Genomic DNA, 25565 nt, shown 5'->3' with positions numbered 1-25565 from the left:
TAGATTTACTTTACATGAGCTATATTTCATATTTTACAATTTATGCACTAGATTTGATACCTATGGTCCATACATCATTTGCCGTGAAATATTACACCACATCCCGAGACTACAGTCTCTGTGCTTTCATATGACACCTTGCATGCCAAATTCCATCGTGGAAAATGGCCATTTTCCTTACATTTAAGTTACTTGAGCTATATTTCATATTTTACAATTTATGCACTAGATTTGATACCTATTGCCCACACATCATTTGCCGTGAAATATTACACCACATCCCGATACTACAGTCTCTGAGCTTTCATTTGACACCATGCATGGCCAATTTTGTCGTGGAAATTTACCCTTTTATTACAATTGAAATTACATGAGCTGTTTTTCATATTCCACAATGTATGCACTGGACTTGATACCTATTGCCCACACAACATTTGCCGTAAAATATTACACCACATCCCGATACTACCGTCTCACAGCGTTCATATGACACCCTGCATGCCAAACTTCGTCGTGGAAAATGGCCATTTTTCTTAAATTTTAATTACATGAACTATATTTCATATTCCACAGTATATGCACTAGATTTGATACCTATGGTCCATACATCATTTGCCGTGAAATATTACACAACATCCCGAAACTACAGTCTCTGTGCTTTCATATGACACCTTGCATGCCAAATTCCATCGTGGAAAATGGCCCTTTTTCATAGATTTAATTTACATGAGCTATATTTCATATTTTACAATTTATGCACTAGATTTGATACCTATGGCCCATACATCATTTGCCGTGAAATATTACACCACATCCCGATACTACAGTCTCTGAGCTTTCATTTGACACCATGCATGGCCAATTTCGTCGTGGAAAATGGGCATATTTCATAGATTTAATTTACATGAGCTATATTTCATATTCCACAGTTTATGCACTAGATTTGATACCTATTGCCCACACATCATTTGCCGTGAAATATTACACCACATCCCGATACTACAGTCTCTGAGCTTTCATATGACACCCTGCATGCCAACTTTCGTTGTGGAAAATGGCCATATTTTATAGATTTACTTATTTCATATTTTACCATTTGTGCACTTGATTTGATGCCTATTGCCCAAACATCATTTGCCGTAAAATATTACGCCACATCCCGAAACTACAGTCTCTGAGCTTTCATATGACACCTTGCATGCCAAATTCCATCGTGGAAAATGGCCATTTTCCTTACATTTAAGTTACATGAGCTATATTTCAGAAAAAAAGAATAACTGCACAATGGATGTAATTACACGCTCCTCGTGATCATTGTCAGATTTCAACAGTTATGACTGACAGTAGAAGTGTGAAATAAGAGAGCAATTCTCATTTATGCTATACATGAGCACACATAGAATTTGTGAGATTTTTTAAGTAGTGCAAAGTCTGTTGTATCTGGATGTGCTGTATGTCACGCCAAATAGGGATCAAATCTGCATAAATCGTAAAACATGAAATATAGCTCATAGCATTTCAATTGTAATGAAATGGGGATTTTCCATGACAAAATTGGCCATGCATGGTGGCAAATGAAAGCTGAGAGACTGTAGTATCGGGATATGGTGTAATTGATGTATGGGCAATAGGTATCAAATCTAGTGAATAAATTGTAAAATATGAAATATAGCTCATATAAATTACATGTATGAAAAATGGCCATTTTCCACGATAGAATTTGGCATGCAGGGTGTCATATGAAAGCTCAAAGACTGTATCGGGATGAGGTGTAATATTTCAGGGCAAATGATGTGTGGGCAATAGGTATTAAGTATGGTAAAATATGAAATATAGCTCATGTAAATTAAATCTATGAAATATGTCCATTTTCCACAACGAAATTGGCCATGCATGGTGTCATATAAAAGCTCAGAGACTGCAGTATCGGGATGTGGTGTAATATTTCACGGCAAATTATGTTTGGGCCATAGGTATCAAATCTAGTGCATAAATTGTGGAATATGAAATATAGCTCATGTAAATTAAATCTACGAAAAAGGGCCATTTTCCACGATGGAATTTGGCATGCAGGGTGTCATAGGAACGCTGTGAGACATTTGTATCGGGATAGGGTGTAATGTTGCACGGCAAATGATGTGTGGGCAATAGGCATCAAATCTAGTGCATCATTTGTCAAATATGAAATATAGCTCATGTAACTTAAATGTTAGGAAAATGGCCATTTTCCACGATGGAATTTGGCATGCAAGGTGTCATATGAAAGCTCAGAGACTGTAGTTTCGGGATAGGGTGTAATATTTCACGGCAAATGATGTGTGGGCAATAGGCATCAAATCTAGTGCATAATTTGTCAAATATGAAATATAGCTCATGTAACTTAAATGTAAGGAAAATGGCCATTTTCCACGACGAAATTTGGCATGCAGGGTGTCATAGGAACGATGTGAGATGGTAGTATCGGGATGTGGTGTAATATTTTACGGCAAATGATGTTTGGGCAATAGGCATCAAATCTAGTGCATACATTTGTGGAATATGAAAAACAGCTCGTGTAATTTCAATTGTAATAAAAGGGTGAATTTCCACGACGAAATTGGCCACGCATGGTGTCAAATGAAAGCTCAGAGACTGTAGTTTCGGGATGTGGTGTAATATTTCACGGCAAATGATGTGTGGGCAATAGGTATCAAATCTAGTGCATAAATTGTAAAATATGAAATATAGCTCATTTAACTTAAATGTAAGGAAAATGGCCATTTTCCACGATGGAATTTGGCATGCAAGGTGTCATATGAAAGCTCAGAGACTGTAGTTTCGGGATGTGGTGTAATATTTCACGGCAAATGATGTATGGGCCATAGGTATCAAATCTAGTGCATATACTGTGGAATGTGAAATATAGTTCATGTAATTAAAATGTAAGGAAAATGGCCATTTTCCACGACGAAATTTGGCATGCAGGGTGTCATATGAACGCTGTGAGACGGTAGTATCGGGATGTGGTGTAATATTTTACGGCAAATGTTGTGTGGGCAATAGGTATCAAGTCCAGTGCATACATTGTGGAATATGAAAAACAGCTCATGTAATTTCAATTGTAATAAAAGGGTGAATTTCCACGACGAAATTGGCCATGCATTGTGTCAAATGAAAGCTCAGAGACTGTAGTTTCGGGATGTGGTGTAATATTTCACGGCAAATGATGTGTGGGCAATAGGCATAAAATCAAGTGCACAAATGGTAATATATGAAATATAGCTCATGTAAAGTAAATCTATAAAATATGGCCATTTTCCACAACGAAATTTGGCATGCAGGGTGTCATATGAAAGCTCAGAGACTGCAGTATCGAGATGTGGTGTAATATTTCACGGCAAATGATGTATGGGCTATAGGTATCAAATCTAGTGCATAAATTGTGGAATATGAAATATAGCTCATGTAAATTAAATCTATGAAATATGCCCATTTTCCACGACGAAATTGGCCATGCATGGTGTCAAATGAAAGCACAGAGACTGTAGTTTCGGGATGTGGTGTAATATTTCACGGCAAATGATGTATGGACCATAGGTATCATATCTAGTGCATATACTGTGGAATATGAAATATAGTAATTTAAATGTAAAAAAATGGGCATTTTCCACGACGAAATTTGGCATGCTGGGTGTCATATGAACGCTGTGAGACGGTAGTATCGGGATGTGGTGTAATATCTCACGGCAAATCATGTGTGAGCAATGGGTATCAAATCTAGTGCATAAATTGTAAAATATGAAATATAGCTCATGTAAAGAAAGAACAAAAAAGCCCCCCCAAAACAAGTGCAATATGAACCGATTTATTTGACAGAAAGCATGTTGTATCATTTACTTAAAGATTGGTCGACAATGGAGTCACCAGAAAAAAGGCTTTTATTCGTCTGTGAGGAGTAGCCTACATGTTCGTCTGCTACTAGGCAAATGCCAGTGTCATCGCGTATTTGCAGTCAGCGCTGCCCCCTGTCGGTAGAAAATTGCAATATTTAAGGTGGAATCGAAACTTAACTACACCGCATTCTGAATGTGCGGCCAACTTCAGCTTCGTGAAAAACAAGAAGGCGTACTAGATGGCTTTGGAGGAGGTGGTGGTGGTCGGCGGTGGCGGCGTGCAGTAGAGGTTGCAGACACATCTTGCACAGGAGCTGAGCGATCGCCAGCAATTCGCTTAGCTTGTTCACCAACGGCTTCTATCTGTGTGGCAAGGGTAATGGCTCTCTAAAAAGTTAAGTCAGGTTCGAGAATCAGTCGTTCGCGTATGCGAGGATTGTTTACGTTTTCCACCAACTGATCACGTAGCATTTCATCTAAGTTGGACTCAAACTCACACGTACTTGCTGTCCCGCAACGCTGCAACATACTGTAGCACTGATTCGTGGGAAGCTTGTGCACGTTTTCTGAATACATGACGCTCAGCCACTATGTTCCGACGTGGAGTAAAGTAAGCTTTTAAAGTATTAACAGCATCCTCCATGGTCTCACCTTGATCAGGCAGTGTGTAGAAAAGTCTCTGACCTTCGGTTCCCAGGCAGTGTAGAAGAAGTGCACGTTTTCGTGCATCTGGCCATCCATTTGTATTTGTAGCTACCACTTCCAAATAGTTATGGAACATTTTCAGCCACGTGTGGAATGGCAGAGCAGGTTCGCCAGGGCATTGTAAAAACGGTGTAGAAAAAGGAGGTGAAACAGCCATCATTGAAAGTAGTGGGTAGAAAAACTCGTCGCCAATTTGTTAGGTTGTAAAGTAGTAATAAGGTAGTAGGTATGCAAAGTAACTGTAAGTAATTTGTAAGTAAATAAGTACGCAGTACAGCAGTAACGTTTCATTCATTCTCCATGTATTCTTCTCTCTTATCATTCAGAACACGTACATATCAATAACGCGTAATACGTTCTCGCCACCTACTGGCGAATGTACAGTAGAACACAACACACTGTAATAAGTTTAACCAGGAGAGACAGCAACTCATTCAAGAGTTGGAGATAGAGAGTGAGCCTTTAAGAATAGAGACAATTCTTCAGAAACATTTAGGTGAAGTTTGTTTTAGAGCTTTGTTTTACTTCTTGGAAGAAACTGGTCTGATTAGAAGAATATAGAGTAATACCTTTTCTTTCTTTATTTGTTTCTTTTTTCTTTCATATTTTTTTTATTATTATTTATTATTATTATTAGCTATTATTAGGATTTAAATATATTATATCCAGACTCACACTCCAATTCGGTAGGTGGCGGTAATGCGTCCAAAAGTTGTTTGCCAACCGCCATTTTAAGGAAAGAAGAAGAAGTAGAAGAAGACAAGTTCAACATTTTCTCCAATGAACCATCTAGTAAATACAATTGGAAATCAGCATGGGATAATGTGGTTTAATCGTTGTTTCAACACAATGAGTTTGATAAAATTATTTTTACGGGGATTCAAAAGTGGAATGCAGACATATAGCCTCTCGGCAGTGGTTAAATTGGCTTTTGTAAGGAGGGGGAGCCCTTATTTACGGTGAATGGTCATCATTCAAAATCGCGTCGTAAAATGACAATGTGTTTTTACACCAAATGGGCTCTTTTTCCAGTATTAATGTAAGGTAGGGCTACTATTGTCTCATATGTGGGAGGGGGGGTTTGGGGGTCCTCCCCCAGAACATTTTTAATTTCTTTGATGTGATTTCCTGTAATCTGGTGCATTTTGGGGTTGGCCAATACTAAATTTAATCAGATTCATAGCCTACATCCTGATTTGTTGATATTGAGGCAATGATTCCATGCAAAGGCTTAGGCTTCAGGGCCCCCTGACCCCTTGGGGCCTGGGCCCAGTAGGCCCGTGCAGTAATCCATCCCTGGCCTACTTTATTGTTATTTTTACCTTTAATGTTTTGCCTCTCTTTAGGGTTTTTCTACTAAATGCATAGTTCTATAGCCTACTTCAAAATGACCGATTCTGCACACTTCTGGGTTTACATCTTCAATCTCTACCGCCCCTCAAAACATCTTCCAGGGTCCATTTCATCGTTTCATCGTTATAGATCAGGGGTGTCACTAGGCATAAACTGCACTGGGACACAAGCCCCCCTAGGGGGGTCCGGGGGCATGCTCCCCCGTAAGAAATTTTTGTATATTTTAACGTTTAAATGCATCAATCTAGTGCACTTTCAAAAGAAATTCAGAGGTTAGACTTAATAATTACATAATATTATATAAAATTATTATAAAATATAGGCCTATGGATGGAAATATTTGTGCTGTAGTAGTATTTTGCGGTTCAGAGTTTTAACCGTGTACACACAGATTAGTTATGATACTGCAATAAGTTCACAACCACAAAGCATATTTTCTGAGTTTCTTTTTAGAAATGGTCAAAAATAGTGTACATTTCAGCACTCCATGAAATTATGCAGTAGCCTGTAGCAGAACAACCTGTGTTGGCTTAAGCTATTCATATTGGTCATTGAGTTATATTGGTCATTGTAATGGTCATCTATACATGCTATATCTGGGCTACCCATATCTGGGAAAGTAGATGTGATAATTCTTAATGTGTTATGACAGCCTTTATATCAAGAACAAAAACATTTGCGTCTCATGATTTTTTCCCTCATATTTTTGCATTCATGGCATTAGGAAACATTATATTATATTAGTATATTATATTATATTATATTATATTAGGCTATATTATAGCATCTGGCAATATAACAACCATGATGGTGGGATACTCTGGCTAAGCAATTTACAGAAATGTTTCTACTGACATACTGTAGGCTAAATAGTTTAGATGAGAATACATTATAATTTTGGCCCAAAGTTGGAGACCATGTAGAAATGTGTTGCAATTTAAAATAGGCTACTCGGGAACCGCGTTGTAGCCTACAGATGTATGCGTTATCGTATTCGGCAAGGTCTGCTGTTTATTGTGATATACGGTTCGCCTTGTGTTGAGTTTAGAGTTTGTGCAGACGTGTGCAGAATGCAAATATGATTAGGTCTACATTTTATACAAGTTCAATGTTAAGTTTCTCGCGAACCATTTATCACAGCCACTTGGCGTTAATATCATTGGACAGCTTAGATTCCGCTCGTTCACGTGATATCTGTATGATATCTGTGTGACGAGTACACTGCGAGAAATTAAACCTGAACTTGAGATTTTACTGGGCCACGGAAGTTCAATATTAGGCTAGTCTTGCTAATTATTCAGTCTCATATGCCATGTATTTGGCAGGAGATGAAAAATAATTCTAGTGGAATAACAAGGTTGGTGCTGAAGGAGACGGAGCTGAGCTCCGGCAGGGTGTGTTGTGGACCTGAGGAGGCGGAGCTGCGCTCCGGTGCGCTCCGGCCCAATTTAACCTCTGCCTCTCGGCATCGACACGACGGCAATGATAACATTATCGTTAATATACAGTTATTGTAGCCTATGTTGATATTCATGATAAAAACGTAGGCCTAGGCTACATAAATAGTTAACGCTACAAAATCCTCGTGTCTCAATTTAGTCAACGGTCGAGTAGCCAATAACGGGCCGCCTAGGGTAGTCTACTATTATGACTTAGACTACAGCGAGAAAAGGGAACATAACATTTTAATTACTGATTGCAACTGAGCTTGAAGAAACATAACTTCATATTATGCAAAACTGAATTAGAATTGTTTTGAATGTAGTCTCCAGATGAAGTTCTTCAGAGGCTGGTTCCAGTGGTCACATCAGCACTGTAAGTAACACGCTGTATGTGTCTGTAATAGGCCTGTATGAAATGTGTGTGTGCTTGTATAGTAGGCCTACTGTATGAAATGTGTGTGTGTTTGTAGGCCTACTGTATGAAATGTGTGTGTGTGTGTTTGTATAGTAGGCCTACTGTATGAAATGTGTGTGTGTGTGTTTGTATAGGCCTGTATAAAATGTGTGTGTGTGTGTGTTTGTAGGCCAACTGTATGAAATGTGTGTGTGTGTTTGTGTAGCAGGACTACTGTATGAAATGTGTGTGTGTGTGTGTGTGTTAGTGTATTTGTGTTTGTATAGTAGGCCTACTGTATGAAATGTGTGTGTGTGTGTAGTAGGCCTACTGTATGAAATGTGTGTGTGTTTGTAGGCCTACTGTATGAAATGTGTGTGTGTGTGTTTGTATAGTAGGCCTACTGTATGAAATGTGTGTGTGTGTGTTTGTATAGGCCTGTATAAAATGTGTGTGTGTGTGTGTTTGTAGGCCAACTGTATGAAATGTGTGTGTGTGTTTGTGTAGCAGGACTACTGTATGAAATGTGTGTGTGTGTGTGTGTGTTAGTGTATTTGTGTTTGTATAGTAGGCCTACTGTATGAAATGTGTGTGTGTGTGTAGTAGGCCTACTGTATGAAATGTGTGTGTGTGTGTGTTTGTATACTAGGCCTACTGCATGACATGTGAGTGTGTGTTTGTAGGCCTACTGTATGAAATGTGTGTGTGTGTGTGTGTGTTTGTATAGTAGACCTACTGTATGAAATGTGTGTGTGTGTGTATAGTAGGCCTAGACTGGGTAAACCCAGCCTGATCTGCCGGCGATTTTTGTACACATTGTTCTGCCAAACTTATGCTAACCTGTGTGTGTGTGTGTGTTTGTGTTTGTGTGCGTGCGTTTGTGTGTGTCAGGTGTGTGATTATCAGACAGGAACAAAGAGTGTAAATGTTCTCCTGATGGAAGTTGTGTGTGTGTTTGTGACTAGAGACAGGAATATTTTCTTGATGGAAGTTCTCCTCTTCCTCTCTAGGATGAGGGGCGCTAGCTCTAACAGGAGGCCACCCTCCCCTACACCCACCCGAGTCTCTAGAGGAGACTCTTCAACTGGACAGTAAGTCCTATCAGAAAGACGCAGGGAGGTACAATGAAAGTTAACACATGTTTTAATCCATCAAAGGATATACAAAAGACATAAGCAACAATAAGAGTCTTTGGCGTACAGTAGGTCCCGTCCTCGGTCCAGGTCACAGAGTGTGCAGACTCTTGCAGATCCTGCAGCAATGAGACGGCAGGGGGCGGAGCCTACCCCCAAAGAATAAAAAAATAAAGATACCCACCAGAAATGTTTAGATGGACATCCTTTCTGAAATAGAGCATAACAATATTAAACAGTGCATGTTGTACCAGTGCATGGGAGATGAATCAGAGAAAGCAAGACAGAGTATCCGATGACATATGAATAAATATACTATTAATAAGATAACTCATGATTTGATGATAATTATTCCACCACCCGTAACTCAAACATTTATGATTGATTTGATGCCATGCAAGGGAATCAAGCTTGCAGATGTTGTTAACTAACAGTGGCAGATGCAGGGGCAGTGCAGCGGGACAGAGCTTGCCATTGCAAATGCTCAGGGTCAGTGCAGAAGGAATAGAGCTTGCAGTTGCAGAATTTCATGACACATGATTTGATGCATGATGGTGGCCCGAGTTGGCTTGATTCCCTTCACACCAGCTCAGTCCCCTTCATGTCACCCAACTTTCACATGTCTGCATTGCAAGCCTATTGGCCTGTATCTCATGGTGACAGACATAGGCCCCAACTTTCACATGTCTGCATTGCAACCCTATTGGCCTGTATCTCATGGTGACAGACATAGGCCCCAACTTTCACATGTCTGCATTGCAGGCCTATTGGCCTGTATCTCATGGTAACAGACATAGGCCCCAACTTTCACATGTCTGCATTGCAGGCCTATTGGCCTGTATCTCATGGTAACAGACATAGGCCCCAACTTTCACATGTCTGCATTGTAGGCCTATTGGCCTGTATCTCATGGTGACAGACATAGGCCTGTCTGCATGCCGTTGTCGGCAAGAAAGAGGCATAATCATTCTTGTGATGAAAGAGCTAGTCTTATCATTAGTTCACATTTTCAGCAAAGAAGAAGATAGTTATTTGTTGAGTGATTTATTATTAGTTTATTTCATATACATTTTATAATGGGGGGGGGGGTATATTGACTCAGCCAAGTTACAGTGGCAAGAAAAAATATGTGAGCCCATGCTAAAGTTGACTAAAAAGAGGAATAAAAAATCATCTTTTGAAAATTGAACTTAATGCCTTAATTAAAAAAATTAGGAAAAATCCAACCTTTAAGGACACCAATTTTCTTTGTGAATGAATAGTGTATATAAATAAATAAATGTTCTTAAAATACAGGAGGCATAAGTATATGAACCCCTATGTTAAATTCCTATAGAGACAGGCAGATTTTCCCATAGAGGCAGGCAGATTTTTATTTTTAATATGCAATTTGCCACCACTGTAAAGTGCTGAAAAGAGCTTGAACATTTCCCTTGAAAGTGCTTAACAAGTGTTTGATCTTGGAATCCTGTGTTTGTGTTGAAGTGTTTGATCTTGGAATCCTGTGTTTGTGTTGATGTGTTTGGGTTCTGCTGCAGCCCAAAGAAGAATATTAGGTCCCACTCGCCTACACTCAACAATGATTGGTCCAAAGATTTGCCAATCAACCCTAAAGGAGGAGAATCATCTATCGCAGAGTAAGTTCATGGCTATGCCCTAAATGGTGTGTATGTGTGTGTGTGTGTGTATGTGTGCACACAGTGCTAAGCATAAGTGAATACACCCATGCTAAAGTTGACTAAAAAGATTAATTAAAATATCTTTTGGAAATTGATTTTAATGCCTTAATAAAAAATGAGGGAAAGTCCAACCTTTTAAGGACACCAATTTTTTTTGTGAATGAATAATGTTGTTCCTTAAAATACAGGGGACATAAGTAAGTACACCCCTATGTTACATTCCCATAGAGGCAGGCAGATTTTTATTTGTAAATGCCAGTTATTTCATGGATCCAGGATACTATGCATCCTGATAAAGTTCCCTTGGCCTTTGGAATTAAGATAGCCCCACATCATACCCTTCACCTAGTGATTGCCATGGTTTTATCTCAGTTAGCCTAATAGCTGGTTTGATTTGCATTGAGAGATGATCTTATGGAAAGTACCCTATACCAATCTCTAGGTATGGTATTCACTTATGCTTAGCACTGTATATATGTGTGTGTGTGTGTGTGTGTGTGTGTGTGTGTGTGTGTGTGTGTGTGTGTGTGTGTGTGTGTGTGTGTGTGTGTGTGTATGTGTGAGTGTGTACGTGCGTGAGAGAGGGAGAGAAAGAGAGTTTTATTAAATGGTCTTCTGGTCTGAATGATTGATAGTTGTGCCATGTGGGTGGGATCACATCATGATCACACGGGCCCATCAAAGTACATTTGTGTGTCTATGCATGTGTGTTTTTGAGTGCTTTTATTTAGTCCACGTCTGAGGAAGGGCTCACACTCAAAACATCACCAGTAAAAAAGATATTTGGGAGCAAATACTGGTGTGATGGACTTTATCTACTTATTTTATTTAGTGTTTATTCATGTGTTTTGGTTTTCACATATAGATATCAGCAGATTCACAAATCCCACCTGCGGAAGAAGTTTCAGTGTCTGATTGAGGGAATCCCACAGCAGGGAGACACCAGACTCCTCCAGGAGATCTACACAGAGCTCTACATCACAGAGGGGGGAGGAGGAGAGGTCAATGATGAACATGAGGTCAGACAGATAGAGAGGGCATCCTGGAGTGAAGCAGCACAAGGCAGACCAATCAAATACAGTGACATCTTTAAACCCTTATCTGCACAAGACATCAGAACAGTGCTGACAAAGGGAGTGGCTGGCATTGGAAAAACAGTCTCTGTGCAGAACTTCATTCTGGACTGGGTTGAAGGAACAGCCAATCAGGATATTCACTTCATATTTCCTCTTTCTTTCCGGGAGCTGAACCAGATGAAGAAGAGCAAACTCAGTCTGATGGATCTTATTCAATGCTTCTTCCCTGAAATCAAAGATCCAAGAATCTTCACCAGTTCAGCACACAGAGTCTTGTTCATCTTTGATGGTCTGGATGAGTGTCGCCTTTCTCTAGATTTCCACTTCAAAACAGAGTGTAATGATGTGACAGAGCCAGCCTCAGTGGACGTGCTGCTGACAAACCTCATCAAGGGGAATCTGCTTCCCTCTGCTCTCCTCTGGATCACTACCCGACCAGCAGCAGCCAATCAGATGCCTCGTACGTATGTGGACAAGGTGACAGAAATAAGGGGATTCAATGACCCACAGAAAGATGAGTACTTCAGGAAGAGAATCAGCGATGAGAACCTGGCCAGCAGAACCATCACACACCTGAAGTCATCCAGGAGCCTCTACATCATGTGCCACATTCCAGTCTTCTGCTGGATTTCAGCCACTGTCGTAGAGAAAACATCAAAAGAATCAGACAAAGTTCAAATGCCAAGGACTCTGACTCAAATGTACACACAATTCCTGATCCTCCAGACAAGCATGAAAAATGTCAAGTACACAGAGAGAAAAGAGACAGATGAAGAGATGATTTTCAAACTGGGGAAACTGGCTTTCCAACAACTGGAGAAAGTCAATCTCATCTTCTATGAGGAAGACATGAGAGAGTGTGGAATTGACATCACAGAAGCATCAGTGTACTCAGGAGTGTGTACTCAGATCTTCAGAGAGGAGTCTGGGCTGTACCAGGGGAAGGTGTTCAGCTTTGTGCATCTGAGCATCCAGGAGTTTCTTGCAGCTATGTATGTGTTCATCTGTTTCAGCAACAGAGAGAGAAACATGTCTGACCAACAGCAAACCTCTCAGCTCTCTGCTCTGTTCAGGGCTGCAACACTTCATGACCTACACAAGACTGCAGTGGATCTCGCCTTACAGAGTGAAAATGGACACCTGGACCTTTTCCTCCGCTTCCTCCTGGGCCTCTCACTCGAGGCCAATCAGATTATCTTAAGACACCCACTGCCACTGAGCAGTAGCCAATCAGATAGCTCAGAGCAAACAGTGCAGTATATCAAACAGAAGATCAGAGATCAGAGTAGCTCAGACAGAAGTATCAACCTGTTCTACTGTCTGAATGAGCTGAATCACCATGCTGTAGTGGAGCACAAACAGAGCGGAGTGGAGGAGAAGAGGGGTTCAGGAACTCTGTATGTAGACATGCTCTTACCAGGAGAGTGGGAGACTGAGAGATTTACGTTTGAGATGTCAGAAGAGCAGCTGGCTGAGCTTGACCTGCAGAAGTACATAAAGACTCCAGAGAAAGATCAGACGGAACTCCTCAGTCGAGATGATGTTCTTCAGAAGCTGGTGCCAGTGATCGCAACATGTACATCAGCTGAATAAGTAACACTAAATGAGACTAGTGATGATGAATATTCCTATGGCATTTCCCCCAGGCTAGTAAAGCCCCTGCTATGGTCTAAATTGCATGTGGGGAACATGGGCATCTCCAGTGTGTACCAGCTGGTGTTTAGCAGAGACGTCTCTCAGTGCACAGGAGACTGCTATTTATGTGGTGTAGATTATTCTTCCACCTACATGTAAATGGTTAACGGAGAAATCTGGCAATTTTTGACATACAGTAGATCTCTGATTCTCGAGGCCAACGTGTAGTGTCAGAAACGATCAGTTTTATGTAGCGTATGTTATGTAAGACACAACATATAAGACACATATACAGTTAGTTAAGGTGGGAGGGTGGAAGGTGGTAGGGGTTGGGGGGGTTGTTTGTGTGATAGACTAGAGACTGTACTACATTTAATAGGGCTATAACAATACACAAGAATCTGTGTGTGTGTGTGTGTTAAAGATAGGTGCTTAATATTCTGATCTCTCATTCTGTTTCAGGCTGGAGAAGTGTAATCTGACGGTGAAGAGCTGCTCCTATCTGGCCTCTGCCCTGACCACACACTCCTCAAGTCTCAAACTGCTGAACCTGAATAAGAATGAGCTGCTGGACTCAGGAGTGGAACTTTTATGTTCTGCACTTTGTCATCAAAACTGCAAACTGGAGGATCTCAAGTAAGTATCACTTGATACGGTGTGTGTGTGTGTGTGTGTGTGTGTGTTAACCCTAACCCTAGGAACAAAAGTAGAACATGGAAGGATATTTGTCAGGAATGCTTTCACAGCTGACGTCTGACTACCCATAACCTCAACACTGGTTTTTAACAATGAAAAGTGTGTTTTTATCAGTGCAAAAGACATTGTGAAGGGTGACAAGACGTTTGACCGTGTCAGTTTGACATTGTGAAGGGTGACAAGACGTTTGACCGTGTCAGTTTGACATTGTGAAGGGTGACAAGACGTTTGACCGTGTCAGTTTGACATTGTGAAGGGTGACAAGACGTTTGACCGTGTCAGTTTGACGGTATTGCACTTCTTGCAGCGATATGTTGTGTTGAATTTGGGGAAACCAATTGAGGTTTCAGTTGTGTTGAGCTATTGAAATTGTCCTGAATTGTTTCCTCAAAAAAACCCTCCAAAAGTGTGTGTATTAGGCTTAAAAACCAAAATTTCTAAAGGGGTGACAAGAAATTTGTCAGGGACTGTAGAGTACAATGGGAGGAGGGGTGTGCATGGGGAGAGGGAAAGTGTGTATGTGACAGTGTGTGTGTGTGTGTGTGTGTATGTATGTGCAGTGTTTCCGCTAGATTTTTTTTTTAACAGTGGCTGGGTGTCACAAAGCTGGGTGTCAATCTCCTTTACTTTATAGTCCGCGATTCACATTAGGTCTACTAGGCCATCACCGCGAGTGCATACAAAATGTTTTTGGCAAAGTTTTGCTTTACAGTAATCCAATTTACCTTCGTTACTACCAGTCGTTGCTTTTTTTACTGCGTCGATTCGCGATTGAGTGCGCATCTAATGTAACAGCGGTGTCTTCGCAGAGACATCCACTCTCCAGTTTTGTTTTTGCTGTTGTTGCGAGCGAGCTAATTGGCTACGAAATGGGAAATACTTTCAATACGATCAGCTTCAGAAATGAATGTGTTTTCCTTAGTCTGTGATGGGCTAGACCTTTCCACCAAGTTGTGCGAAAATTGTGTTTTGACAGTGCATGGCACTAACGTCTTTAAAAACAATATATTTATGGAATAAAACTAGACTGGTACCTCGAATTAGCATTGCTGTTTATTGTTAAACTGCAATTTTTAGCAGCCAGCGGAGAGCATTTAGCCTACTATGCTTCCAGACAATATTTTGCATCAGTGGCACCGCTAAATGTGTGTGTGTGTGTGTGTGTGTGTGTGTGTGTGTGTGTGTGTGTGTGTGTGTGTGTGTGTGTGTGTGTGTGTGTGTGTGTGTGTGTGCGCATGTGTGTGTCTTTATATGTAAATAAATAAAGCAAATCGGGGAACCACCTACTCTTTGCGATAAGTGCCATGGGATCTTTAACAACCATGGTGAGTCAGGACCTCAATTTAACATTCATGCAAAGGAAAACATCTCAATAATTCAGCAAAGTCAGGGTATCTGCTGGTCTGGCTGCTGGCTAAAAACAAAAGGTGAAAGGCATATATGATTCTAACTGTCTCACTGAATTGCATTATGCACACTCAATTCTCACTGGTATCTGCTAGACAACAAGTACCAAAACATGATTAGTTCATAGATTTCACATGTAAAATACATTTTATACAACCCCACCCCCATCTTGCCTGTTCATAATTCTGAGAAATTCTTAAAGTGTGTGTGTGTGTGCGTGTGCGTGCGTGCGTGCGTGCATGTGCTTGTGGGTGTGCCTGTGTGTGTGCATGTGCATGCATGCGTACATATGTCACTGTGTGTATGTGTCATACGTATGATTACTGTGAATGTATGTGTGTGTGTAACTATCTCTTTATGCACAAATGTGCATATGGAATGGGTTAACATGACCCCTGGAGGCAAACATACGCAAAAAATTGGTCATCCTAGGCCCTACGGTTCTCAAGATATTCACAGAAAACTCTGTTGGTGTACAGTCACTAAATGTACACATAAATTAATTTATTGTATGGCCCCCCATGAATGAAGTCCACGAAACTTGGCATGCATTCAGAGGGTGTCGTAATGATCCTACACTTTCAATTTTGCTTTTGCTTTTTAATTTTTAACTAGGTGGCGCTATACATGAATTGAGTGATAATGGGATGGGTTGACATGACCCCTTAAGACCAACATACAAAAAAAAGGTGGTCCTCCTAAACCCTACGGTTTTCGAGATATTCACAGAACACTATGTCTGCCCTACCCTCCTTTCGGGGGGTCCAGTCCAGCGAGGATCTACAGATCAAAACGAAAAATGATGGTTCTATGCTATCCTTGTGGGGTTACATGCCTACCAAGTTTTGTGCACCCTGGTCTTTCAGTGTCCCGGGAATCCTCGATGGAAATTTGGCCATGCGACGGTCATAATAAAACCGTGGCGGGCCGCCATGCCGAAATAAACATAAAGGAAACACTGATGTGTGTGGGTGTGTGTGTGTTTGTGTATAGAGTAGAGTGGGAGGAGGGGCATTTGTGGGTGTGCATGGGGAAAGGGAAAGTGGGTATATGACAGGGTGTGTGTGTGAATGTGACTGGGTGTGTGTGTGTGTGTGTCTATGTGACAGGGTGTGTGTGTATGTGACAGGGTGTGTGTGTATGTGTTTGTGTGTGTTTTTGATAGAGTAGAGTGGGAGGAGGGGTGTGCATGGGGAGAGGGAAAGTGTGTATGTGACAGGATGAGTGTGTGTGTGTGTGTGTGTGTGTGCGTGCGTGTGTGTTAGTATAGAGTAGAGTGGGAGGAGGGGCAGTGTGTATGTCACAGGGTGTGTGTGTGTGTATATGTAATTGACAGGGAGTAGATTGTTTTTGAGGGAGGGAGGGAGTTTGTGTGTGTGTGTGTGTGTGTGTGTGTGTGTGTGTGTGTGTGTGTGTGTGTGTGTGTGTGTGTGTGTGTGTGTGTGTGTGTTTGAGTAGAACATAGGTGCTTAATATTATGATCTCTAATTCTGTTTCAGTCTGGATAAGTGTAATCTGACTGAGAAGAGCTGTTCCTATCTGGCCTCTGCCCTGACCACACACTCCTCAAGTCTCAGACTGCTGAACCTGACTGACAATGAGCTGCTGGACTCAGGAGTGGAAATTTTATGTTCTGCACTTTGTCATCAAAACTGCAAACTGGAGAAACTAGAGTAAGTATGACTTGATACAGTGTGTGCGTGTTTGTGTGTGTGTGTGTGTGTGTGTGTGTGTGTGTGTGTGTGTGTGTGTGTGTGTGTGTGTATGAGAGCGTATAGTGTAAAGTGGGAGGAGGAGCAGTGTGTTTATGTGACAGGATGTGTGTGTGTGTGTGTGTGTGTACAGTGGGCATCGCTTTCAAATGGCCACTTCAGTCGCGCATTACGAGGCGTGAAGCTTTAGTACCACTTTCAGCCACTGTGCGTCGCTCTGCCACTGTACATCGCTCTGTCAGTAGCCTGACTGCCGCCCCTTCTGAAAAAGCAGGAGGCTAGGCTACCTTTAAACGTAATTGTCACCAAGAGTAATCTCAGCCTACGAATTCAATAACAAAATAAATCGTAATTAAACATTACCTCGACTAAGGCTACTTGGTTATGGCTTAAGGTTTGACTACACGGTGGTAGCCAACATCGAAATCTGCTTTTGATAGCCTACCAGTGCCGCTCCACAAAACGAAAAAATATCTTATTTTGCTGTCTATGTTATTGTCAGTGTTGGGGATAACGCAACTACGCAAATCAAAACACTGTCTTAATTTGCCCTACTTCTTGACTGCAATGTAGTCAATTGACTGCTTGACATGTCATTTTTATTTTTTCTGTACAATAAACAAATACATCTGCTTTATGCCGCACAATTACATTCATATTTGGCTGACTGCAGACGCGCCACTTCCCTCCCCATATTCCAAGATTAAGATAGTAGCCTATACAAAAAGCACTTCATACCATATCATAAAAATTTGTTAAAATGAATAGCTATTTGCAATTTGACAAAACACTGGTCCTCATTTTACGAATGCGAGGACGATATGAGCCTGTTGCATTTAGTTAGATGTTCGAGTCACGTATAATGTTTGAAAACCACTGGCTCATAATCACAATAATTTAACACACGACAGTTGGATAGCCTACTTCATCATGTCCCCATGCCTACATTTTTGTGAGTAGCATAGAGATCGTTAAAAACAATAAAGTATGGCTCTCCGTTTGGGACATCGAAAACTTATATTTTTAATAGACTAACGTCAAAGATGCTGACTTGCAAAAGCCTCGGGATAACACGTTATCTCCACTATCATCAGTCATGCCCCTTGATCAAAGTGGGGAATGAAATAAAAGTTTGAGAACCACTGGCTTAACAAGTTACCTGCAGTCCAGAACACACAGAATCTGTTGCAATATTCTGATGATCGGCGATGATATCGGCAAATGTTTGTTTTCCAAAGTAAGAATTTCACTTCACCATGCACCTTCGACAATGAATAGCTCATTACACTTGTTACTGTTAAACGTAGGCCTACCTAGTATCATTACAAACATTATTCTGTGTCCTAAAACTGGCATATTTTATGGCATTGTGTCATGTAAGTTTGTTGCAAAATCTAGAGAAATGTGTGAGGTGATCAGCGGGGGACAATTGAGACACACATTGGATTGTGTTATTACTTGAACATTCCACACTATCCACAGCTGTGGTAGGCCTATCAGGGGCAGGAGGATTACTGTTAGCGCAGGCTTTATATAAAATTCTTCAACAGAAGGCCTCGAATGTTGTGTTGTTTGTGGAGCGCTTTGCTTCGCTTCTGTAATCTCGGCTTCATTGAAAATGAGGGCTTCCCTCAATGACCCTCCGAGAATAATTAAAGGTTGAATGAATGAATGAATGAAAGAATGCAGGCTTGCCCAAAATAAAGGCCTGTGGTTTGCGCAGCCTACAGTAAATAACAGACCCGGCAGAATGTGCGTTATGATGCTTTTTGTGATTTGTTGGGGGCAGGGCCGGATTAACTGGGCACAAATGTCTGATGGCCCCCCTTCCCCCCAGCCAACGTGAATCGGGTGGTTAGTTAATAGGCCTATCGTGAAGATTTTTCCTGCCATTTAAGGCACGAGCGCATATGTGAGGCCAAGCCTCACCAAGTAGCTTGTTTGTTTACAACTAACATTCCATTTAATTAAACTGCTTTATAGGCTATGCCAAAATAGTTTTCAACATTTTGAATATTAGTGTCGGGTGAATTGAAATGTTCTCAAAGTAGCCTTATGGCTGAAAGCTGCTTGGGATCCCCCCCGTCAAGCAATATAACCATACAAACGCACTTCCTGCACTCATTGTTTCAAAAGGAGTTTTGGCTTTGTCAGAACTGAAGAGCTGTGGACGGCACGGCACGGCATGCCCAATGAAAATAAATTAACGCAACGCAACACAACATAGACCCCGCTTCTCTCGCGTCAGTCACTGACATGAACGAAACACAGAACCCGCTTCTCTCACGGCAGTCACTGACAGTAACCTAGAATAAATGCATGGGGGAAAACACTTCCCCATGACAAAGACATCGTAAAACACTGAAAGTTAATATTTTGTCACTAGCAACATACATCTGTCCTTTGTCAAATGTATTATGTTCCAAGTAGCCTATGCGTAATTCTGCTTCATAAAGTTGAACAAATACATTTGCTTATTTCACAGAAAAATATAAATAGCCAGTTAGGGTCTACAGTGCAGAGTTGGTAAGTTATGGTAGGCCAACTTGGAGTGAACATACAAACAGGGGAAATTCTTTCTCTTGTAGCTGAGTAGCCTCAGGTGCGCACGTAGACATAAGGCCGAACATGCAAGCGCCAATGAATCGTGCTCTCACGACAATCACGCTGTTAAACTTAAATAGGTTAGCATCACTCTAAGTTCGCCTTCAAGCAAGGAAAACGATGATTTGAAGACATCTGTTTCGTTGGAAGGGCAAGGGGTAGCAACAGGGCAACACAGAGACAGGCCCGATGGCAGGGCTGTTATGAGAGTATTAAAATATGGGATATTCTACGGGAAAACATTAAAACGGCAAGACAGCGGGGGAAAGTTAAAAAAAAACACAGAAAAAGTTGGCATGCATTGTTTCGGTCCCCATGCACAGGGATTATTTGTCATATTATTAATCACATATGATTATTTGTGAAATTGTGCAAACAGGCGCAACACATTTGAAAAGGAAGGACTGGTAGCATGCAAGCTCACGGGAAAGATTGATTTAAGAACGTTATCACAGTGTGTGGCTGTGGCGCGGGCGGAAGACAGCGACAATTCTGAATTTTAACAATTCTGTCGGAGGGTCATTGAACAATTTCTAGCAGGCAAGAGAGGGTCATGCAACTTTTGACTGAAGCACTCAAAATTCCTCCGGTCAATAAATAACGAACAGTCCCTAGATTGCTGCTGGGCTATATGTCTTGGTTCATGTCGAACAACTCATTGCCGTCAAACGCATAGCCTATCTCGCGGTTGCATCCATTACAAACAAACATGCAATGTGAACGTCTGGGATTGGGGAGAGCACTAAATGCTCTACTGAATAAGCACGAAGTCAAACCTTTAAATGAAAAACACTCTTTAATAATCAAAAAAATAAAAATAAACCACTAATGAAGTAAACTTGTGACCATCAAAAATCATTTATCGCCTGTAACTCCGTGATAACAGGACGTAACAGGAAGGCATTTGGCTGAGCAACGGAGGTTAATATGCTCTATATTTTGTCCAAATTATGTCTGTCTATCATCGTTGCACTCGGAGAAAACCAGAATGTTTAATTTGTCCTGCGTTTCTTCTACGGCTACAAACGGGATTCACTCGCAGTTAACCAAATATTTCTTTATTAGGGCCGGGCAGGCATATTTCTGGCTATTAAATTATTTCTAAACCAGTCTGCTAAAGTCTGTAGTGAAGTCTGTGTAGGGTTTTCCAGGCTCCATTTCTTTTTACGAGACACCCTTCTCACTTGAGCCATCTGCCGGTTGTTTGGGTTGTTGCAGCGTCTCACTGGAAAAATACAAATTTTTGTGTGTGTGTGTGTGTGTGTGTGTGAATGTTAGTATTGGGTAGAGTGGGAGGAGGGGCAGTGTGTATGTCACAGGGTGAGTGTGTGTGTACAGTATATGTAATTGACAGGGAGTAGATTGTTTATGAGGGAAAGAGGGAGGGAGTGTTTTTGTGTCTGTGTGTGTGTGTGTGTGTGTCTGTGTGTTTGTGTGTTTGAGTAGAAGACAGGTGCTTAATATTCTGATCTTTCTGTTTCAGGCTATGGCACTGTAATCTGACAGAGAAGAGCTGTTCCTATCTGGCCTCTGCCCTGACCTCACACTCCTCAAGTCTCAGACTGCTGGACCTGACTGAGAACGAGCCGCTGGACTCAGGAGTGGAACTTTTATGTTCTGCACTTTGTCATCAAAACTGCAAACTGGAGGAACTAAAGTAAGCTTAATTTAATGTACAGTAGTAAGTGTGTGTGTGTGTGTGTGTGTGTGTGTGTGTGTGTGTGTGTGTGTGTGTTTATGTTTATGTGACAGGGTGAGTATGTGTGTCTGTGTGTGTCTGTGTGAGTGTGTGGAACATGTCTGTGTGTGTGTGTGTTTATATGACAGGGTGAGTGTGTGGAATATGTTTGTGTGTGTGTGTGTGTATGTGGGAGTGAGGATTGGTGATTAATATTCAGATGTTTAACTCTGTTTCAGTCTAGCATACTGTAAGGAGGGGCATTGATGGGTGTGCATGGGGAGAGGGAAAGTGTATGTGACAGGGTGTGTGTGTGTGTGTGTGTGTGTGAGAGAGAGATGAGTGTGTGTGGGTTGGGGAGCATGTATGGCAGTTTTTAGGTGTGGAAGATGTGTATCCAGTGTGTGTGTGTGTGTATAGGGTTTCAAATCTTGTTAAACTATATGTGTCACATAGATTTGTGGGTTAAACAGACCACTTTGTCTAAAATGTTAACCTGTTTAAACCACGCTGAGAGGAATGCATTACCCACAACAGCACCTCTCTCACCTGAAAAGTAAGCAGATGGAATTATTTATCGAAATCTAGCGAGAAAATAAACTGTGTGTGTGAGAGAGAGAGAGAGAGAGAGAGAGAGAGAGAGAGAGAGAGAAAGAGAGAAAGAGAGAAAGAGAGAGAACCTGTGATTAATATTCAAATAATTCTGTTTCAGTCTACAGTTCTGTTGGCTAACAAAGGGGGGGGGGGGGTAAAGGAGAGTTAATGTTGGAGAAAGTGTGTGTGGAGGTGAGTATTGGTGATTAATATTCAGATGTTTAACTCTGTTTCAGCCTAGTGTACTGTAATCTGACCGATAAGGGCTGTTCCTATCTGGCCTCTGCTCTGTCCACACACTCCTCAAGTCTCAGAGTGCTGCACCTGAGTCGTAATAAGCGGATTAGTGAATCAGCTGAAGAGCAGCTCTCTGCTCTAGTGGAGGACCCACACTGTAAACTGGAGAAACTAGAGTGAGTAAATATCTATGTCACTCAGGTCTTTAGGACATGAGACCCAACATGCCTGTCTTTTAGTTTCTGTCCTCTCTCTCTTCTGTTTGTTTCCTCTGTGTTCCTCTGCTTTTATTCATCCATCCATTTTCACCCCCCCCCCTCTCTCTCTCTCTGGACTCACATATCTTCTCATCTTTCACACTGGAATAGTCAGGTTCATTTTTTCTCTTTTTGTTTTTCATTTGGGACATTAGAGTTACATGTTATTACAGTTGGTGTTTTAAATGTGAATATTTTAAATACATTAAAATACTGGCAAAATCTTTTAAAAACATCTATTATTGCCTGATAACTCTGAACCAGAATTCTCCACTTCAATTGTACTTACAAACACTTTAGTTTCCAGTTATATTCCTACATGCTGGAGGATTTCATAGAGGAGGTTGTTCATATTGATCTGTAACCTATAGTATGGAAAGTACATTGAAGTTCTGGAACATGGGGTTTCAGCAAATTACAGCACCAAAAGAAATTTCAGGAATAACATTTCATTCTAACATGTCACCAAAATGAGAAACAAAAAGAAGAATTTTGAACCTGACTTTATCCAATGTTAAGATTTCTGTACTGTATGCCAATTATTGGCTATTTCATTTTCATATAATGGCTCATTAACCCAACCCAACACTGCAGCTGATTGGTTTAGGTGGTACAGTAACAACCCAACATTGCAGCTGATTGGTTTAGGTGGTACAGTAACAACCCAACACTGCAGCTGATTGGTTTAGGTGGTACAGTAACAACCCAACACTGCAACTGATTGGTTTAGGTGGTACAGTAACAACCCAACACTGCAACTGATTGGTTTAGGTGGTACAGTATACCTTGTTAAAAATCACTGAGACTTCTTCCCCTAAGGTAGTACCCACCAACACCTCTGGCTCAAGGACTATATGGCTGCTGGTACAGAATAGAGGCCTCTCTCTCTCATGCAGCCTGGCTCACTGGTAGAGGCTTGTCATTGATGCCACTGATTGATGATCATCTCCTTTATCCTGCAGGTGGAATGGGGGAACAGTAGAATATTGCTTCTGATTGGACTGATCTGATCAGTGGTGTTGGACTATTTAGCTCCACCCTTACTGTGTTTGTCTGTTGTCATGGACACTGATTGATGATCATCTCCTTTATCCTGCAGGTGGGAGGAAGATCATGGTATTGAATGGTGGGGATGGGAGGAAGATGATGAGGAGGAGGAAGATGATGATTGAGGAGGTCATTAAGTATATTAAGATTATACACACACACACACACTGATCAGCCAGAGATGATTGACAGCATGCAGATGGACATGTGGACTGGAGTGGACATTGTGTGGATGTCCATACGTGTTGAACCTGTTCACTATTGTTTTGTCCATATGTGTTAAACCTGTTTACTATTGTTTTTTCATGTATGAAATCATATGGACATGTGGACTAGACACTGTACACATTGTGTGAATGTCCATATGTGTTGAACCTGTTCACTATTGTTTTGTCCATATGTGTTGAACCTGTTCACTATTGTTTTGTCATGTATGAAATCATATGGACATGTGGACTGAGGTGGACAATGTATTAACATCTATCACCATCTATTGTAAAATATGTATATTATAATGTATTGTGTGTGCGTATGTGTGTACGTGGGTGTGTGGGTGTGTGTGTGTGTGTGTGTGTGTGTGTGTGTGTGTGTGCGTACGTACGTGTGTGTGTTTGTGTAAATGGGGGGATGGCAGGAGAGTCAGTTGTTGTGGTGTAGGGGCCAAATGGAGTTCTGAGTTGACTTCCTTCTTGATTTCATTGTTTGGTGTTTTTACAATGTAATTTAATTTGTACTTCAGTGAATAAATGTTTTTATTTGCACATTGTTGTTTGTGAAGATCATGTATCCATCTGAGCATCTGATCCAGAGGACCGAGACAGGAAATGCAACGTGGAACCAGTTTGCGCTCATCTCCCTGTCCAGACATCTCCGAGTCCATTAATTCCGTATAACAGGACACCTCGACGGCCGTTATCTCGTTTATCACCCAGTTGACACTATAGGCAATAGTCATGCCTTACTAGCACACAAACTGTGTCTTTCATTATTTATTACAGTCTTAAGATTCAGGCACAGCACATTTTGTTCATTTTGCATTTTCATGTACAATGACAAAAACTGTTCTATTCTTTTTAAACCATCTCCCTGCGCTCATAACCAAAGATTCTAGAGTGTAGCGCTCTAGAATCTTTGCTCATAACCATCTCCCTGTCCATTCTACTCTATTCCATTTTAGTCTACTCTATTGTATTCCATTCTATAACCTTCTCTCCATCCAGCGCATGCTCCAGGTCATAATAGGTCTGTGGATGAGCCATCTGAGTGTGAATGGACACACTGATTGGCTGGGGAGAGAGTGCAGATTGGCTGGGGAGAGAGTGCTGATTGGCTGGAGAGAGTGCAGGTTGGCTGGGGAGAGAATGCTGATTGGCTGGAGTGAGAGTGCTGATTGGCTGGGGAGAGAGTGCTGATTGGCTGGAGAGAGAGTGCTGATTGGCTGGAGAGACTGCTGATTGTGGGCCAGCTCCATTTGAAGTGCAGAGGACATTTGTGCATAACTGCCTGTTCAAGCCCTTAATATCATTGGCCAGAGCCTACAGTTGCTTTTGAGACATAAACCAAACATTTTGAGCAAGATACTGTATGTGCTTTTGCAGGTTATCCAGTATGCACTGCTGTTTGCACTAATTGTTTTGAGAAATGCATGAACTGTTGCATTCAAGTGCAAATATTAATTATGATTTGAGAAATGCACCAAAGCAACTAATAAAAGCTGTATATGTGCTCATTAAGGCTTCATCAGCACCCTCTGTTTCATGGATATGCTTCTTCATGAAGACAGCTGTGGGTGTGGTCATGATGATGATATCAATGTATGTGGCCGATGTGGTTTTATAAAAATATTTATTTCTTTATGAGAATAAAGAAAGAATCTGTAACCCTAACTTTTAGAGTACTACCTGATTAACTATCCAGTCTTGTTGAGGCGTGGAAGGAAGACGGGTTACAGGTGTGAAGAAACTTTTATTTACGGGACAGGAACAACCAGCCAGCACACTCCTAACTCTGCTCTGACTTGAACTTAATGTTCCCCCTAATTATC

General features: G+C 41.2%; 3 protein-coding genes across 3 annotated transcripts in view; all 3 read left to right on the top strand.

Annotated features, from left to right (window-relative positions):
* The first annotated feature begins 4111 nt into the window (after positions 1-4111).
* Positions 4112-13247, top strand: LOC143120540 (protein NLRC3-like). Its single transcript, XM_076281430.1, has 3 exons — positions 4112-4155; positions 10438-10536; positions 11444-13247. Exons 1-3 carry the CDS (start codon positions 4112-4114, stop codon positions 13245-13247), a joined length of 1947 nt encoding a protein of 648 aa, XP_076137545.1.
* Positions 7634-25565, top strand: part of LOC143135715 (protein NLRC3-like) — a 39821-nt gene continuing 21889 nt past the window's right edge. The window contains exon 1 of the mRNA XM_076296149.1: positions 7634-7745. The gene's annotated coding sequence lies outside the window, so the exon portion shown is untranslated. The remainder of the gene's footprint in view (positions 7746-25565) is intronic.
* LOC143119347 (uncharacterized) lies at positions 13344-24256 on the top strand. Its single transcript, XM_076281194.1, has 6 exons — positions 13344-13393; positions 13752-13925; positions 16892-17065; positions 21192-21365; positions 22217-22393; positions 23574-24256. The coding sequence occupies exons 1-6, from the start codon at positions 13344-13346 to the stop codon at positions 23644-23646; spliced, it is 822 nt and encodes a 273-aa protein (XP_076137309.1). The 3' UTR covers positions 23647-24256.

Source organism: Alosa pseudoharengus, unplaced genomic scaffold (assembly GCF_046254945.1).
Source record: "Alosa pseudoharengus isolate Yale_2024_CS ecotype anadromous, Long Island Sound unplaced genomic scaffold, YU_APseudo_1.1 YU_APseudo_1.1_scf_1, whole genome shotgun sequence".
NCBI classification, from domain to species: domain Eukaryota; kingdom Metazoa; phylum Chordata; class Actinopteri; order Clupeiformes; family Clupeidae; genus Alosa; species Alosa pseudoharengus.
Note: the sequence above shows the minus strand (reverse complement) of the source record. Positions and strands in the feature narration are given on the sequence as shown.